Source organism: Myotis lucifugus, unplaced genomic scaffold (assembly GCF_000147115.1).
Source record: "Myotis lucifugus unplaced genomic scaffold, Myoluc2.0 scaffold_20, whole genome shotgun sequence".
NCBI lineage: Eukaryota > Metazoa > Chordata > Mammalia > Chiroptera > Vespertilionidae > Myotis > Myotis lucifugus.
Genome location: NW_005871068.1, coordinates 2337102 through 2355209, shown reverse-complemented (window position 1 = coordinate 2355209; position 18108 = coordinate 2337102). Strand labels below are relative to the sequence as shown.

Sequence of the window (18108 nt, the reverse complement as noted above, 5' to 3'; positions counted from 1 at the left end):
CCCTTATTTGGGCGACAAAGAACTGGAAAAAGCATAAATAGGGAAAGCTTCCTCCATGATTTTTGCTCAGAATTTGAAAGACATTTTTCTCTGGGCCCGTGCATAATAATAATAAAGTATAACTCCATTTCTCTAAGCGTCTTGGTTTTTCTCCAGTCTTACGTAACAGCTGGGCGCACTCTCCATTTTCTGTAAATTGGTTGAGACTTCTTATCTGTCGGTGCCCCCTCCACACATTTCCTCTTTGTTGTGGGTTTATTATCTGTATTTTCTTCTTGTACTGTTATTACCACGGAGTATTAGAAAGGAGAGGAGAGGAATGCTTGTGTTCGGTATGTAAGTAGGAATCCAGTTTACTATAAAAGAACATACACCTTAGAAACCAAAATTTCATGTGGTTTTCCTTTTCAAAACAATCTTTTTTCCTGCTTCCTTGAAAATGGTGGTTCTCTTAAACATTGCACTGACGAAAGAAGCCAGTCACAAGGACCACATATTATATAATTCACTTATATGAAATATCCAACTTGGCCAATCCTTAGAGATAGAAAGTAGATTAGTGGTTCCCTAGGACTGGGAGTGATGGGGGAATTGGGGGCAACTGCTAATGGATGTGGGTTTCTTTTGGGGGTGATGAAAATATTCTAAAATTAATTGTGGTGATTGTTGCACACCTCTCTGAATAACTGAAAGCCGAATTGTACACTTTAAAACACTTTGAACAGGTAAGTTGTGTGAATTCTATTGCACTGAAGCTGCGAAAATGTGGTGGTCCTTTTTTATATGTTTGATATTAGTAGGTACATTTTTCTGTCAATCTTAGGACCAAAGAAGTTTTATTCAGTATTAGATATACAGGCAAATTGTGATGGTAAAGGTGGACCTTTTATTTAATAGGTTCAAAAATAAAGAAGCTGGTGTATCCACCTAGTTTCATGGGATTAGCTGCCTCGCTTTATTATCCACAACAAGCCATCGTATTTTTCCAGGTAAGTTAGACCCAGTAAGTTAAGCTGTTCCTTATTCTTGCTTATGTATGTATGGGTTTACTGCTTACTTTTATTTTATAGCTTTTATAACACCAGACTAAAGTTTATTTGCACGTATAAATGAATAGAGCAAATTTAAATGTTCTCCACTATGTACTTCAGCTCTGGCTCTCCTTTCAATCATGTCATTATTCAGAAAATACACACTAATTTGAATATTAATTAAAAAACACCTTAAGATCCTTTTTTTGCATGTTGACATGGAATTCTAGAGACTCAAATTTCGAAGTTGATATTTATGGGTCATTCTCAGTTCAGGTGTCTCAGGTCACAGCGCCCTCCTTGGAGGTGCAGGCCTGGGCCTGTGCTCGGCCCTTTGTGCCTTCTCCCTGGTCCTGGAGCTGGCCTCGCTTCCCTTGCTAGGTACTTCAGGGAGTGCAGACCCGTCTGCTGGGAGCACTGCTCTCAGGGCTCTCAGTTGGCTACTCCTTTCTCATTCTTCAGGCCTTAGCTTGATGGCATGCTGGCAAGTAGAATACAGTGGCAGGCAACATGGATGGCTATAGCTGATGTCTTAGTCAGCTCGAGCTGCCATAGCAAAACACTACAGACTGTGGGGCTTAAATAATAGAAATTTATTTTCTCACAGTTTTAGAGGATGGAAGACCAAGATCAAGGTGTCAGCAAGGTTGGTTTCTCTTGAGGCCTCGCACCTTGGCTTGCAGATGGCCGCCTTCTTGCTGTGTCTTAACATGGCCTTTTCACTGTACACTGTAAACCTCATTTAACATTAAAAGGCCCTATCTCTAAATATAGTTATGTGTGGGGTAGGGCTTCAACATATGAATTTTTAGGGCACATAATTTAGTCCAAACAGCTGATCCCTGGACCAGCAATATCAGGATCACCAGGGAACTTGTTAGAAATGCAAATTCTTATGGAACCTGCAGGAATCATCCATGTGGACAAATGAAAAATGCCTTTTGTCTACAAATTGCAGTGATCCTACATAAACATGGAGGCTTCTGTCTGGCTTAGGACAGCTGGCTAAGTCTAAGGGTTCCCCTCCATACAACCTTTAAAACCAGCACTCCAGGTGCTGCTTACCTTGCTGCTTTGTTTAATAGCTTGCCAGTTAAGTGCATTGGATTATTAATGGACAACCAAGTGAGGTTCCTTCTACATCCATCTTAACTGGTTTTTGAAAATAGTAGTCCACTGTGCTGATTGCCGCTAACAGGGTACAGTTAACGTCCTAGAGTTGATATGAAGAGTTTACACAAGTTAAATCATACTTGATTCTGCTGAAATATACCTGCAGCTGACAATGAGAGAAGACAGAAGGTGTCATGTTGTGTCTCTCCCAAAGTCACCATGGGTTTTGGATTTGTTTGAGTATTTTTTCTTTTACTCTTTTCCTCCTTTATGACCTCTGCTGACATGGAAATACCCAGGGAACACTCCCCCATCAGTGTAACTCTATAGACTTTGCTGCGGTTGGTGGTATGGTTATCAAATTTTTGTGATAAACGCATTCTTTTTTTTTTAAACACATTTTTTTTAAATTACTATTTTTAAAGTATTTTTTTATTGATTTTACAGAAAGGAAGGGAGAGGGAGAGAGAGAAATATCGATCAGTTGCCTCAACCAGGGATCGAACCTGCAACCTGGGCAAGTGGCCTGATTGGGAATTGAACCGGTGACCCTTTGGTGCACAGGATGATGCTCAACCAACTGAGCCACACCGGCCAGGGCAAGAGAAACCCATTCTTTGGATAAAAATAAATGAAATGTTTTTAAAGTTGGAGAAAGAAATGCAAATTCTCAGGCCCCAACCCAGACCTACTGACTCAGGCACTGAGAGTTAGGGCTAGCAAGCTGTGTTTTAGTAAGCCACCAGGGGATTTTAATCTATATGAAGTTTGAGAACCACTGATACAAACTAGATTCCTTTAGGGCAGTGATGTCTGAACGTAGTGGGACTCTAGACATGGTGTTTCTTGGAAAATTGGCAAGAACGAAGCAAGCTGTAGGTTTTGAGTTCCTGGACAGCTGATGGAGACAGGGATCAGTTGCCAGAACTTCTGTATCACACGGAGACTCGGTCCTAGGAGGAGGAGCAGTGCTGCCACCAGAAATGGGTGCTGAGGGCTCTGAGCCAGGCTGACATGATACTGAGCTCCTGGGAGTCCTCGTGGCAAGATTGAGTGTAGATTCCTGGATTGTGCTGCAGTTGTAGATGGGACCCTAGTGATTCCAGCTAAGGGAAATTGATGGCTTTGGTGGAAAATTCCAGTAAGATCTCTCTAGCATGGTGTTGACATTTTTTATGGAAGCCCTGAAGGCAGACAGTTTATGCTCCTCTGTCTATCAGCCCCAGCTCAGGAACAGAGTATCACTCTGTCTGCTCTAGGTCATAAAAATAATCTAACATCATGTCAGTCTGCTATGGTTTAAACAGTAAATGGATAGGGTGGGCCTGGCTGCTGATTGACAGGCACAGGTGGCTGCCCTCTGAGTAAAGGACTTTTTAAAAATCCTATATGCCATAGCATATGTTGAAAAATATATTTTGTGTTCACAACCAAGATAGTAGGATGCAAATCTGAGTTGTATTCTAATTTATTTTTAAAGTCAGTGGGAAGGAGTTTTGTCTTTTATTTTGTACCTAGGGTAAGTCAGAACAAAACAATTAACTTTATTTTCACTAGGTATAAAGCATTAGTGATCTGTTTGGGATGTTGAAAAAGTTCCAGAAATGGATAGTGATGATGGTTGCATACGTTGTGAATGTATTTAATGCCACCGAATTGTACACCTAAAATGGTTAAAATGGTAAATTTTATGTCATGCTTATTTTGCCACAGTAAAACAAAACAAATATCAGTGATTGAAAAAGATTTTCTGATATCGTTTTAGTGTCATTTGGTTCCTATTTCACAGTTTAAGTTTTGTGTGTTTTTTTATGAATAGTGTGACTTTGGACAAACCTCTTAATAATCTACATTCTGTTTTCTGTTCAGTAGTGTTTGGATAAAATACTGTAGAAAACCCTTAAAGTGATGGTGAATGCTATTTTCCTCTCAGAAATTTATAACACCGAAAAGTGTCATATATGTGGTAAATGTTTGACATGTCTCCCTGTGGGTCCGAGAATCATATCATATATTTTAAGAATGGTTGGAGCAACTGGAAGAATATAACTTGTAAGAAATCAGCATGTTACAACTACCACTGGATTTACTAGCACTGTGTATAGAATAGAGATAATTCATGTGAGTGTGCTTTGTAAACTAAAATGCCATATATGGATAAATTATTATAAAAATTAGGAAGAGAATAATAACTGTTTTCTGAAATTTTGAATTACTGTCATGTGGAAGAGTAATCAACATTCTTTGTCATAAACAGGGTCAATGAGTGCAAATTACTGGAAGCTTTTTTTTTTTAAGAAAGCTCAATAATTTTTAAAAAAATTTCCAACCATTAAATCTAGCCAAAGGTGGACAAGTGCCTTTTAGGTAGTGAACTCCCTGACCCCTAAATATTCTCTGACTCTGGGGCCTACATCTCAGGATGTTGTAGAAAGGATTCTGGATCAGGAGGCAAAATCCCTGTAGAAACTTGAAGACTTTATATTTTGAGGGATCTGGGAAGACAGAGCATCTTCATTGGGTTCTCCAGTTTTTTATCTAAGCCCCTAACATGAATGATTGATTTTCATCTTGGCAGTGTGACTTGATTGGCTCTTATGTGCTAGATGTGGTAGGTAGAACCCTTCTTTCTGTGTCTGATTTTCAGGAATTTCCCATGTCAGCAGTGATCTACATTTTTTCCCCTTGAAATTATGAAAGTTTGCAATATACACCTAATTGATGGCAGATTATTTTAAATAAATACACACAGCAAAGTATTTTTCTTCTTATTCTATCCCTCTTACTATTTTTTATTTGCTCATGTTGCACAGTTTTAATGTGTATGTATGTTTCCAGACTTCTGTGGTGATCATATGCTTAAATATAGTTCTATTGGAAACAGGAAAGTGGAAAATTCTATTCCTTACCAGTCATGTACTGACTAGCAGTGGATCTTTTCTATTTTGTTTCAAGGTCAGTGGGGAGAAATTATACGACTGGAGTTTACGAGGATACATAGTTGTAGAAGATTTGTGGAAAGAGAACTTTCAAAAGGTAAGAAAGACCTTTTTCTTTTCTTTTATTTTTTTGTTTTTTTTAATTAAATCTTTATTGTTCAGATTATTACATTGGTTCCTCTTTTTTCCCACCATAACTCCCCTCCACCCAGTTCCCACCCCACCCTCCGCCCTCACTCCCCACCCACTGTCCTCATCCATAGGTGCACGATTATTGTCCAATCTCTTCCCGCACCCCCCACACCCCTTTCCCCCCCAAGAATAGTCAGTCCATTCCCTAAGAAAGACCTTTTTCATTATCTTCCTTTTGGTTTAAATATGTGGTTTCTCTACAGCAGGGGTGAGGAACATCCGGCCCGTGGGCCATATAAGGCCTGAGAAATCATTTGGTCTGGCTCTGCCAAGGCATTAGGGCTGAATAGATTAAAAGTTTGACCAAATATAGCAGGCTAATTTTTAAGTTGATAATTTTGTATGCCCATGAATGATGTTATAAATATCCAAATGGCTCTTGGAAGAAAAAAAGGTTCCCCACCCCTGCTCTAGGATTTTGTAAAATTCTTGATAACTCTGTTGTTCAATCTTGCCTTTTCTGTTTATTTATTTGACCTCTTACTCAGATTCTCTGGTGACCATTAGTGGAGAAGCAATAGAACTTCTGTGCTTTTCCTTATTATCAGCAGCTCTGAATAGATGGTAACCATAAAATGCATTCCACAGCAGTCTTATACCATAATTGCCATTGTATTATATTAATAATTTGCTTAATTAGATTATAGCATAGTATTTGAAAGTTTTATCAAAACTGGATAGGAAGGGAACATTTGTGCTGCTAGGCCAAAGACATATGACCAAGTCTCCTCTTGCTGTTTTACCTGCCATGAGCTCCTGTTCTTTCCTCTAACAATACTGTATCTCAGCTACAGACAAGATTATCTATCTGGCTGATGGACACGTGGCAGAGGTTGCATAACTATAAGGAGATGTCATCGTTTATCTTTTCTTACAGCCATATAGCTAATTGGATGTTGCCCATGTTTACTGGAATTTTCTCTCTTTTCCTGATAAGAATGAGCACAGAACAAGACATCATGTCTCCTTCAGGCACTCAGAGGCACAGCTTGCTAAGGAAGAATTAGACTTCTTATATTAGCAAAACTTCTGCATTGTAAATTGAAGGAAGTTCATTTTGACTACTATCATCTCAAATCACAATAAAAATATAAATAACTATCTCAAAATTAAAAACCAGATTTGGAAATTTGGAAGTAATGTTATAGAATAAATTTATAAGCCCTCCTCATTGTATACATAAATAATCTTCCAGTGAAATCTTTTTTTTGTATTTGAATGCTTTTTTAAAATTATTGACACTATTACAGATGTCTCCATTCCTCCCCTCCTCCTTTACCTACCTCTGCTCCCCGTCCTCTGGCCATCACCACTTCCAGTGAAATCTTGACAAATTTTTGTACTGGTTTCTAAAGGAATTAATCTCTATTGAGCCTATTTAAACTAGCTCTTGAGTAGGAAGTTCTGTATTAATATCAAATACCCTTTGGTAATCCCTTTTAAAGACTAAACACTCATTGTTTTACTTTCATTTCCCTGACATTTTCTTTGGAAGCTTCCTTTCCTGTTTTAAAAATTCCTCAAGTCCACACTGATTTTTATATGGGAAAGAAAATACTAGAATGTCAGGGAAGCTATACACAGCCCTAGAAAGAAGTGTGAAAAGTGAAACTTAGCCTCAGTTGTGAGTGTTCACTGTGTGGTCAGGCCAACACATGCACAGCAAAGCCAAGCGGGGTCCCCCGGAGCCTCTCAATTGGAAATAGTTTTCTCTGTTCTGATTCAACCCAGCTCACAAGCAATGGGACCATAATTGGAATGCAAGTCAAACAGGCCAGCATTTTATGATAATTGGAAAATGTTAGATTTTAAAGCTACTCAAATTTATATGCTTGCGTTTGGGGAGTGAGATAGTAAGGGGAGTGTGATAGTAAAAATCTTTAATTAGCTCATGGTTGCTCTGCATTTCTTTCTCTTGTTTGTTTTTTTAAGCCCTTGCTCTCTTCAGAGTCATGGAGAACTCATGTTCTTCCATTTGTTTATTCTCAAAACATAATTTTCCTAACAGCTGTTTGTTCTCAATAAAAGGTAATAAAGTCAATGATGAGCACCTAAACATTTAGCACAAGTTTTAAATGAAAAAAATAGCACAAGGCTCTATTAATCCAAGATTTGATATACTTAGATTTCAGGAATTATTTGATAAAGAAATGCCTTTGTTTTTTATTGATTCCTCTGCCCTCCTCTCATTTGATTTTGTGAGTTTCAGTGTCTTTTTTTGTTTTATTAACAAGAACAAAGATTTAACCTACCCTGGAACAGAAATCTTTTAGGGCCCAGGAACTATCTCTTTGATGGAAACTGGGGGACACTTGCCTGGCTGGTGTGGCTCAGTGATTGAGTGTCGACCCATGAAACAGGTCACAGTTTGGTTCCCCGTTGGGGTGCATGCCTGGGTTGTGGGCTCGATCCCCAGTAGGGGGCATGCAGATGGCAGCTGATAGATGATGTTCCTCTCTTAACAGTGTTTCTGTCTCTCTATCCCTCCCCCTTCCTCTCTCTCTAAAAGTCAATTAAAAAAAATAAAAATTGTATACAAAATTTAACAGCTGATAGCTCAATTTTGAAAATGAAAAATGTATTTTAATAAACACTGCATTTGTAATTATTCAAAGTGTATGTTTACATTTTTGGGGATACCCTATATATATCAAAATAGAAATAAATACATAGTTTATCTAGAGGGAGTCTTACTACATTTTTAACTTGTTTTGTTCCCTTAACATTATGTTCATTGGCTATATATGGCTGTAGCTGCTTCATTTTCACTGCTATGGAATATTTCTTTGATGGAAAATGCCCATGTTGATGGCTGGTTGGGTGGTTTTCATTATATTGTTGTTGCACACAGACCTGTAAGCGTTTTTGTATCTGTGTCATGGTTTATTAAGAGTTTTATAAGGCTTGGATTCTTGATTCATAGAGTCTGCACATCAATTTTACTAGGTGGCTCCAAGTAGGTTTCTAAAGTGGTTTCCATTTCTGCCGGCTGGCTGACTTTAAAATAGTTTGTGGGTGTATGTGTGGTTTTACTTTATCCCCCAATTTTTATTTTGAAAAATTCTCAAAACTACAGAATAGTTGCAGGAAGAATACAATGACTATACCCCTCCCTTAGATTCACCAATTAATACTTTGCTACAGTCGCTTTATTTTCTTGACACATGCGCGGGTGCTCACACACACTTGAACTTTTCTGAGCCATTTGAGAGTTAGTTGTAGATGTCATTGCACTTTCCACTCATATCTAATTCAGCACGTATTTCTAAAGAACATGGACATTGTCTCATATAATCACAATAGCACCACTGTACTCAGGAAAGTTAACATTTCGCTGTTTTACATGAACATTACCTAATATACAGTCCATATTCAGCTTTCTCCAGTTGTCCCAAGAATGTGCTTTCCTTCAACAACTTAATTTTTTCATAGCTGAGGGAATTACTATAAGGCAAACACCCTTGTACCCATCATCATTAGGACAAAAAACGAGAACTTTGCCAGCCAGAAGCCCCTGCATGTAGCCCACCCCAATCTCAGTCCTCTTCCTCCACCCAAAAATACCTACCATTCTGACTTTTATACTAATAACTCTCTTCTCTTTCTTTATGGCTCTTCCATCTAAGTATTTATCCCTGTCACTTTAGTCTTGCCTGTTATTATTTCTGACTTCATATGTCTTTTACTATCCCAGTTTTATAAATGAGGGAACTGCATTTTGGAGAAGTTAATTAATTGATCAAAATAATTCAACTGGCGAGGGACTCAGAAATTTAGGTGGACTGCTGTACCTCAGAGGTTTGGCTGGAAATCCCTTTTCACATGGCAGAGCATACTAGTTAGGAAGAAATGTTTTGATTAAAACAAATATTTCAATTTTGCTAATATAAATTATCATTCATGCTTGTGGACAAACATGAATTTTCTACTATAGCCTAGCCAAGCTGACACATCAATCTAACCATCACTGTGTTGTTTAACTTATTCCTCTAGCCCTGTGTAGTCCAATATGGCAGCCACTGGCTATTGAGTACTTGAACTGTAGCTAGTCTGAATTGAAGTGTGCTATAAGTTTAAATTCACACCAAATTTAGAAGACATGATAAAAATAATGAGAATGTAAACAATCTCATTATTTTTATATTGATTATATGTTGAAATAATATTTTAGATATGTTGAGTTAAATAAATGTATTGATTACTAAAAGAACAATGAAAACCTAATATATATTAAAATTAGATTATAAGGAGAATGATTGAGTTGTAAAATATTTTAAATAAAATTATTTCTCTGAACCCATGGACATAGAAAATAGTGTGGTTAAGGCCTGGGGTGTGGGCTAGAAGGGGTCAATGGAGGAAAAAAAGGGAACACCTATAATACTTTCAACAATAAAGATTTTTAAAAATAATTATTTGTCTGAAAATGCAAGAAAGTTCATTTCTGGCTTATGCTAGATCACAAACTGTCTTTTGAAGTTAGAATGTTGTTGTTTTTTCTGAGATCATGGAGGTTTCTGCCAAGAGAGATCTGATTTGTAATAGGGTAGATATTTCTTTAGTGAGATATTTGACGGTCATGCTTTGTTATACTATAAATGATATGTAACCAAACAAGAAAATTTTCCTAGCAACAGAGTTGTTTTCCTCAACCAGAAAAATGTTTATATGTGCTCATTTCCTTTTCAAAAAATATGTTTTTATTGATTTGAGAGAGAGTGGAAGGGAGAGGGAGAGAGACAGAAACGTCGATGAGAAACATTGATTGACTGCCTTCTGCACTGGGGATTGAGCCTGCAACCTGGGCATGTGCCCTGACCGGGATTTGAACCGGTGACCTCTTGGTGCAAGGGTCAATGCTCAATCCACTGGGCCATACCAGCCAGGTGTGCTCATTTTCTTAATGTCCAAAAGATAAAAAAGCTTATGAAGTTAGCCTTTTAAATTTTTGAGATTGAGATTCTGGCAAGTATAGATAGTAGAATATATAAGAATGTCACTAGAAGTACTTGCCAAGCATTGTGTTAAGATAAATCAGACCTAAAGTATATTTAACTAGGTAGAGAACCACATAGTGTGTGTTTTTTTTAAATCCTCACCAGAGGAAATATTTTTCCCCATCGATATTTAGAGAGAGTGGAAGGGAGGGAGGGGGAGAGAAAGAGAGAGAAACGACAATGTGAGAGAGACACATCAATTGGTTGCCTCCTACACATACCCTGAGTGGGCCGGGATCGGGCCTGCAGCCCAGGTACATGCCCTTGAACCAGAATTGAACCCGGACCCTTTGGTCCATGGGCCGGCATTCTAACCACTGAGAACACCAGCGAGGGTGAGAACCACATAGTGGTTTTTTTTTTAATACATATTTTTATTTATTTCAGTGAGGAAGGGAGAGGGAGAGAGAGATAGAAACATCAATGATGAGAGAGAATCATTGAACAGCTGCGTCCTGTATGTCCTCCAGTGGGGATGGAGCCCGCAACCCGGGCATGTGCCCTTGACTGGAATCGAACCTAGGACCCTCCAGTCCGTAGGTTGACGCCCTCTCCACTGAGCCAAACCAGCTAGGGCCATAGTTTTTATGACACCCAATTGTTGGACATAGTTATCTCATCTCCATAAGTCTCTTTTTAATTCTTCTTGTTCTTTATTAATTACATACCCAAACTTTTTTTATATACAAATGCTCGAATACAGTGTTTTAGGAGGTCCTAAGGATATTGTGCCCGCGTGAAGCTTATATATTAGTGAAGGATTCAAACATGAGTGAACGATTTACCCAAATCAGGAAGCTCTTGGGTGCTATGAATGTGAATAAAATGTTCTTATCTAAACCAAAGGGCAGTGGACTGGGGAAGCCTAGATCTATATTTCGGTGGGCAAAAATTGGAATTGATCAATCTACGTCAAGGGATACATTTTGCAAAATTCTCATCACAGAAAAGAGCTTGGCAAATTGAAAGAGCCACAGCAAGAAGGCCTGTGGGAGTGTGTGTGTGTGTGTGTATGTGTGTGTGTGTGTGTGTGTGAGAGAGAGAGAGAGAGAGAGAGAATGTCCCTGAAGGAATAGAGTAAGGCACACAGGTAGTGAATGCTATAGAACTCTGTTCAGAGCAACAAGTAGACTGGGGTATTGTATAATGATCCATCAAACAATACATATGGCCTTGTTCCCCAGAACTTAATCATCAAGTGGATATGGTCTGTAGATATGGTTGGTGATCATGATATAATTTATCATCCAAACTAGGGTACTTTAGAGCAGGGGTGAGGAATGTCCGGCCCGCAGGTCATATAAGGCCCATGAAATCATTCAGTCTGGCTCTGCCAAGGCATTAGGGTTTAATTAAGTGTTTGACCAAATATAGTGGCTAATTTTTAAGTTGGTAATTTTGTGTGGCCCACAAATGATATTATTAATATCCAAATGGCCCATGGGAGAAAAAAGGTTTCCACCCCTGCTGTAGAGTGTGAAAGGGTACACTGTTATGCTGGGACAATGGGTATAAACCAGTATAACTTGGGCAAGCCAGGGTGTATGATCCCCATGCTTAGAGACCAGTTCTCAAACACTCCAGTAAGCCTGAAGTTGCCTAGAAACCATGCTCTGAAATTACAGGATTAGTCACATGTTTTTGCTTTCTCACTCCCCCCACCTCCTTCACCCCTGGGTAGGAGAACCTGCACCAAGTCTAGACCACAGAATCACAGCCCCATTGCCCGCTTAACTGCAGCCTAATGTTTTTCAGGTTGCCACCTCATGAGAGCTCAGATCCTTGCTGTACATCAGGCCTTACTAAAATTAAAGTCTTAAAAACATAGGAAAGAAAGTAAGGCCTTAAACACTTAGCACATAAACTCCCACTAGAAACTTTCCTACATCACTTCTCATGGATGACATGACCTAATTATATGTTCCCAGATGGCGGCCAGGCAGAATGGGTGTGATCTGATTATAAGCTTTTTCAGAGTAAACATGTTTTGTGACTTGGCCCCTATGGTGGATGATACAGAGTGGAGTACCTACAGGACGCATCCCCGTAGTTGTAAACCTTGTTTAACAATGACTATGACATGAAGTAGTCCAGTAATCTTTTCACTGCTGATTTTATTTTATTTTTTATAGAGTCAGCTGTTTGGCTGACTTAGTATAGTGAGTTTTGATGGAGTTTTATTTCCTGATCCCCTCTGTGCCTGTCACTGTCTACAACAGGGCCCTCCCGGAGCCTTAGTAATTCCTTAAGTTTACTGAGAAATGGGTCACTTTGTATTATAATATTTAGTGTTTGATTCAACCAGATGCTGAAGACTGGCACTATTTCTTTTCAAACTGTACTAATATTCTTACTTTTTGTTTTACAAGCCAGGAAATGTGAAGAATTCATCTGGAAATAAGTAGAATACTCCAGGTTCAGCCCATTTTAATCAGGTAAAGAATAGGAAAATTCTGGTTATTTTAGTATTGTTAACACCAGCTAAAATTAGCTCTTTAATTTAATCAATTCTATAAATGAATTATAGCAGTTTCAACTTTATGTGGAAACATAGGGTCAGGATGGTATTTCATTCCATCTTTAATTTCTGGGTTTAAGTGCCATGGCATATAATGGTGTTTGTTCCTGAGAGGTACCTGGGGTTTTTAGACACGATTTCAAACAATTGAAAAATGCCATTATTTCTTAAGTTTCTTTTTTCAAACTTCACTATAGTAGGTACAGTTGTACTCATCTAATAGTCATTCATTAAACATTCGTTGAATGTATCACTGTTGTAGAGAAGTTCTAGATTTAATAGAGATATTATCATAATTGACAGGGAATTCATAGGTGTACTTATTCCTTCTTTAAAGATTGAGTAACCTGAGGCTGGGGAAATTTAAGATGACGACAGATGAAGTCAGAAAAATCAGTTTGATTTCTTCTGGTCTTATGCTCAATTTACCATTTATTTTCATTCATTTAATATTTACTCATCAAGTACCTACTAAGTACAAAGCACTAGTTATATTATTTTTGGGTACATATTAAAAATTGTATGGTAGCACTTGTGATTTCCTGGTAATTAGACCATATGGAATTTGGAAACAATCTAAATATTCAACTGCAAGAAAATGGCTTCTCATGGTATATCCATAAACAGGAATGTTATTATATTTTAGTAACATTTAATTGCATGGTAATATGTACACAATTATTGTTAAGTGGAGAAAAAAAGGAAAGTATGATACACTTTTAAAAATTTTTATTGATTCATTTTAGGGAGAGAGAGGAAGGAGGCAGGGAGGGAGCGAGGGAGGGAGAAAGAGAAACATTGATTTGTTGTTCCACTTATTTATACATTCATTGTTTGCTTCTTTTTTCCCCCCATTGTTTGCTTCTTGTATGTGCCCTGACTGGGATCAAACACACAACCTTGGTGTATTGGGACAATGCTCTAACCAACTGAGCTACCCGGCCAGGGTGATAGTATTATACATTTTTTGAGAGGATAAGGCCCAGGAAATACAGCAAAATATTTAAGTAGTTCTCCCTTATTCAGAGCTTCGATTTCTGTGATTTTAGTTACTTGTGGTCAACTGTGGTCTGAAAATATTAAATGGAAAATTCCAGAAATAAACAATAGTGATCGAACTCCCGGTCTCCTGGTCAAACTCCTAAGGGGACACTTTGCATAGTAGCCATATATATATATATATATAATGGCTGCAATTTAAAATTCATGAATGCCCCAGGTTTGAGGTTTTTCTCTTTCAAGCTGTCTCCCTAAGTTTGGAGACCCAGAGAGTCATATAATCTTTGAATTTGAGAAGGGTCATCTGACCCAACTCCCACCCTCAAATGTGTGCTCCCACTTTTCACCTCTACTGATAGAAAACTCACCCTACACACATGCCCAGTTGCAGGCTCCATCCCCGGTTGGGGGCCTGCAGGAGGCAGCCAATCAATGTTTCTCTCTCCTTGATGTTTCTCTCTCTCCCTCTCCCTCCCCCCCCCTCTCTCTCAAACCAATATATTATAATAATAATTTCATACTTATTACATGTTGAAATTATGGTGATATTTTAGATACATTGGGTTAAATAAAATCTATTATGAAAATAAAAAAAGGAAAACTCACCCCACAGAGCAGCCATTTTGCATAGTTCTGATTTTTAGGAAGCTGTTTCTTATACTCAGTGAAAATATGTCTCCTTATAAGTCCTACACAGTGGTCCTGATTCTGCGTTAGGGGTCACAGGAAACAAATGCAGATCTGCTTTCACATCACAGCCCTTCATATAGTAACCCCAAGTCAGCAGTTCTCAAATTTTGTTAAACAAACAAATTATCCAGGCAACTCGCTAAAAGGCAGAGGCCTAGGCCCTACCCCAGAATCAGCATCTCTAGCGAGGGGGGCCAAATGTGCATCTGATGTGCTGTTAGAAGAGAGACTAGAGGGCGAGCAGCAAGGAAGACACACTTGTCCTCCAGAGACTTTACATCAGTGGTTCTCAGCCTTCGTAATGCCGCGACCCTTTAACACTTGGAGTGCGGGAAACGAGTTAAGTCGGCTCGCGTGAATTGCGCGTACTCCGCGGGAGCCGTCTTTAACTCGGTTCATATAGATTTGCGGTGGAGTGCGGGAAACGTGTAAACTCGGGCCGATTGTAACTGCGTATTACCAAATATTTGTTTGTAATCCACCCTTTTGGTGGATGGAACAAAACCAAAAGACAGAGCCATCTTATATTTTGGCGGGAAATTCACCCGCACTCCAAGTGTTTAATACAGTTCCTCATGTTGTGGTGACCCCCAACCATAAAATTATTTTCGTTGCTACTTCATAACTGTAATGTTGCTACTGTTATGAATCGTAATGTAAATATCTGATATGCAGGATGTATTTAGGCGACCCCTGTGAAAGGGTCGTTAGACCCCCAAAGGGGTCGCGACCCACAGGTTGAGAACCGCTGCTTTACATTGAATATGCTTATATTTCTCTACAGGGACAATGAGACATGGAATAAAGGAAATTATGTAAATATCCATTTCATTTTCCAAAAATATTCTGTGCCAGAGTTCAACTTATGGCATACACAACCTTGATTTCATTCTTTATCTTTTTAGGTCTTTATTGGAGATGTTTGTTTTTCTTTAATTCTCACCTGAGGATATTTTTCCATTGATTTTTAGAGAAAGTAAAAGGAAGGGGTGTGTGTGTGTGGGGCGGGGGAAGAGTGAGAGAGAGAGAGAGAGAGAGAGAGAGAGAGAGAGAGAGACATCGATGTGAGAGAGACTTATCGACTAGTTGCCTCCCGTATGTGCCCCAACCAGGGCCAGGGATCAAACCTACAACTGGGGTACATGTCCTTGACCAGGAATCAAACCCGAGACCCTTCAGTCCGAGGGCTAACACTCTAACCACTGAGCAAACCGGCCTGGGCGAGATGTATTTTTAATTATACAAGTGATGCATATTTTTGTAAAAAAATTTTTTTTTAAACTTGCCTTCTATTCCTTTCCCAGAGGTAATTTCTGTTAATATTGTGGTATATCATTCCAGACCTTCTCCCTATCTATTAATATGCATCCATGCGTACTTTTGTTTTTTTGACAGAATAAGATCATATTCCTTGTATTGTTTTACAAGAACACTGAAAACTCCATGAAGGCACATATTGCAATTTTATTATCACACTTAAATAAATTAACACTAATTCCTTCATATCATCCAAATAGTCAGACAATATGCAGACTTCCCTGATTGTCTCATTAATAACTTTTTATACTTGGTTTGTTTGAATCAGGATCTAAACAAGATCAGCTCATTGTATTTGACTGATAGGTCTCTTAAGCCCCTTTTAAACTGTAATAGTTCCTTCTCCCTCATTTTTCCTTGCTATTTATTTGTTGAAAACCTTGGCTTATTTGTCCTTTAGAATTCCCATGTGGCTGTGGCTGAGTGTATCCATTTAGTGTCATTTTGTTTATCTCTTGGTTCCTCTCTTCTGTGCATTTCCTATAAACTGATGGATCTGAAGGTTTAATCAGATTTAGGTTCAATTTTTTTTTTTGGTAAGAATACTTCATAGACCATGCAATGTTTAACTATATTGAATTAATGAACTTGCCTTTTTTCACTTAATATATTGTGTACATTTTCCTTGTTGGTATTTGTGAATCTATGTCACTCCTTTAGCTACATAATAATTTCCCAGTATGGACTACCATGATCTATTGAATCCTTACTAATATAGATTGTTTCCAGTTTGTAGTTTTTAGCAGTTCTGTAAATCTCTTGAATTCTTAGAGAAGTCCAAAACAGATTAATGAACTGAGATAGAAAAGGTAAGCTAGTGGTTTACATGTTTAATTTAATAATTTTTGGTGTTATCTTAGAGAGCACTCTTCAAGCTATCTCAAAGGAGTAGTCACTGGCCTCTAAAATATTTATAAACCTCTAATTGCTAAGTAGATTCTTTACATATTAGGGGGAAAAGCAGTATAGAGAAGAGCCGGTTTACCTTTGGTGTGTCTGAATTGCTGTGTATCTCATTCCAGAAAAGAATGATGGGTTGATGCGAGGAAAGGTAGATGTCAGACTGACAGTAATATAATCATGTTCTCCAACAGATGAACAAAAATAGAGTTGTTTAGTTTTCAGAAAGAGTGAGGTGGGTGTTGCTGTGCCACTTAAGCATTTATTTATTTAATGTTTTAATTGACTTTTTAGGAAGAGAGAGAGAGAACATTAGTGTGAGAGAGAAACATTGATGTGTTGTCTCCCACACACACCTCAGGTGGGGATCAAACCCCAAACCTGGGGGTGTGCCCTGACGAGGAATGGAACCCACCACCTTTCCGTGCATGGGACGGCACTCAACTAATTGAGCCACACTGGCCAGGACTAGGCATTTATTTATTATTTATAAATCCATCCATCTGTTTAATTAGCTCAGATATACAGCCAGTTGAAAATCTGAATGTGGTATTGATGAAACACAAAACCTTTCTGGTATTTAGTGCCTGTCTATAAAATGAGAATAATTACGCTTTTCTCTTGCTCCTTATGAGCCTCATGGTCGTATCATGCTAATGGAAATATTTGTTATGATTTCTCTGTGTAAACCTAAAGAATTTTCAAAGTGCAAATTGTAGCATTGTTTTTATTTTTTCTGGCAAAGTTTACTTATGTTATTTTTCTTTTAGTTATAGGTAAACATTGGAAACTCCATACAATAAACCAGTGTTTCTACAGAAAAATGGAAGAGATGTCATTATTGAATGTAGTAAACAAGCTTTTTTCTTCAGGAAAAACTACACTAGGCCTCAGTGTTACCTTGGGTGATGTCATACTACAAAGGGACTAACCTGAAATCTTTTCACCTCCAGATAATGTACATGCCTTTGAACTTATTGTTCTTATGTTGCTATTTATGTACATAATTAAAATTCCAAGTTAAAAAAGTTGTCCTGCTTCCCCTCCCCCATATTATGGAGCGACTGTTCAAGTGTATCTAGTGCCATTGTGTGTATGTGTGGTGTGTCTCGAGTATACATTTATGTGTGTGTGTGTCTCTGAGTGTGCATGTATGTGGTACGTATATGTGATGTGTGTCTGAGTATACATGTATGTGTGGGTATGTGTGGCATGTTTGTGGATGTCTCTGAGTATATGTGTGTGTGGCTTGTATTGTGTTGTGTATCTCTGAATGTACATGTGTTTGTGTGTGAGTGTGTATGTGAAAACTTTATTCTTTTAAAAAAATACATATTTTTTTAAAATATATTTTTATTGATTTCAGAGAGGAAGGGAGAGGGAGAGAGCGAAATATCAGTGATGAGAGAGAA

At 38.2% G+C, this 18108-nt stretch overlaps 1 protein-coding gene and 1 non-coding gene across 3 annotated transcripts in view; both read left to right on the top strand.

The window, feature by feature from the left end:
• The window catches only part of APOO (apolipoprotein O), a 54392-nt gene extending 36665 nt beyond the window's left edge, over positions 1-17727 (top strand). For both annotated transcript variants that reach the window (XM_014453042.2, XM_006085626.3), the window contains 4 exons: positions 898-989; positions 5100-5180; positions 12642-12707; positions 17467-17727. In XM_014453042.2, the coding sequence (XP_014308528.1) occupies positions 898-989; positions 5100-5180; positions 12642-12677 (209 nt within the window). In that variant the 3' untranslated portion in view covers positions 12678-12707; positions 17467-17727. The remainder of the gene's footprint in view (positions 1-897; positions 990-5099; positions 5181-12641; positions 12708-17466) is intronic.
• Positions 1926-2065, top strand: LOC111825310. The gene has a single exon (XR_002828480.1).
• Positions 17728-18108: the final 381 nt, after the last annotated feature.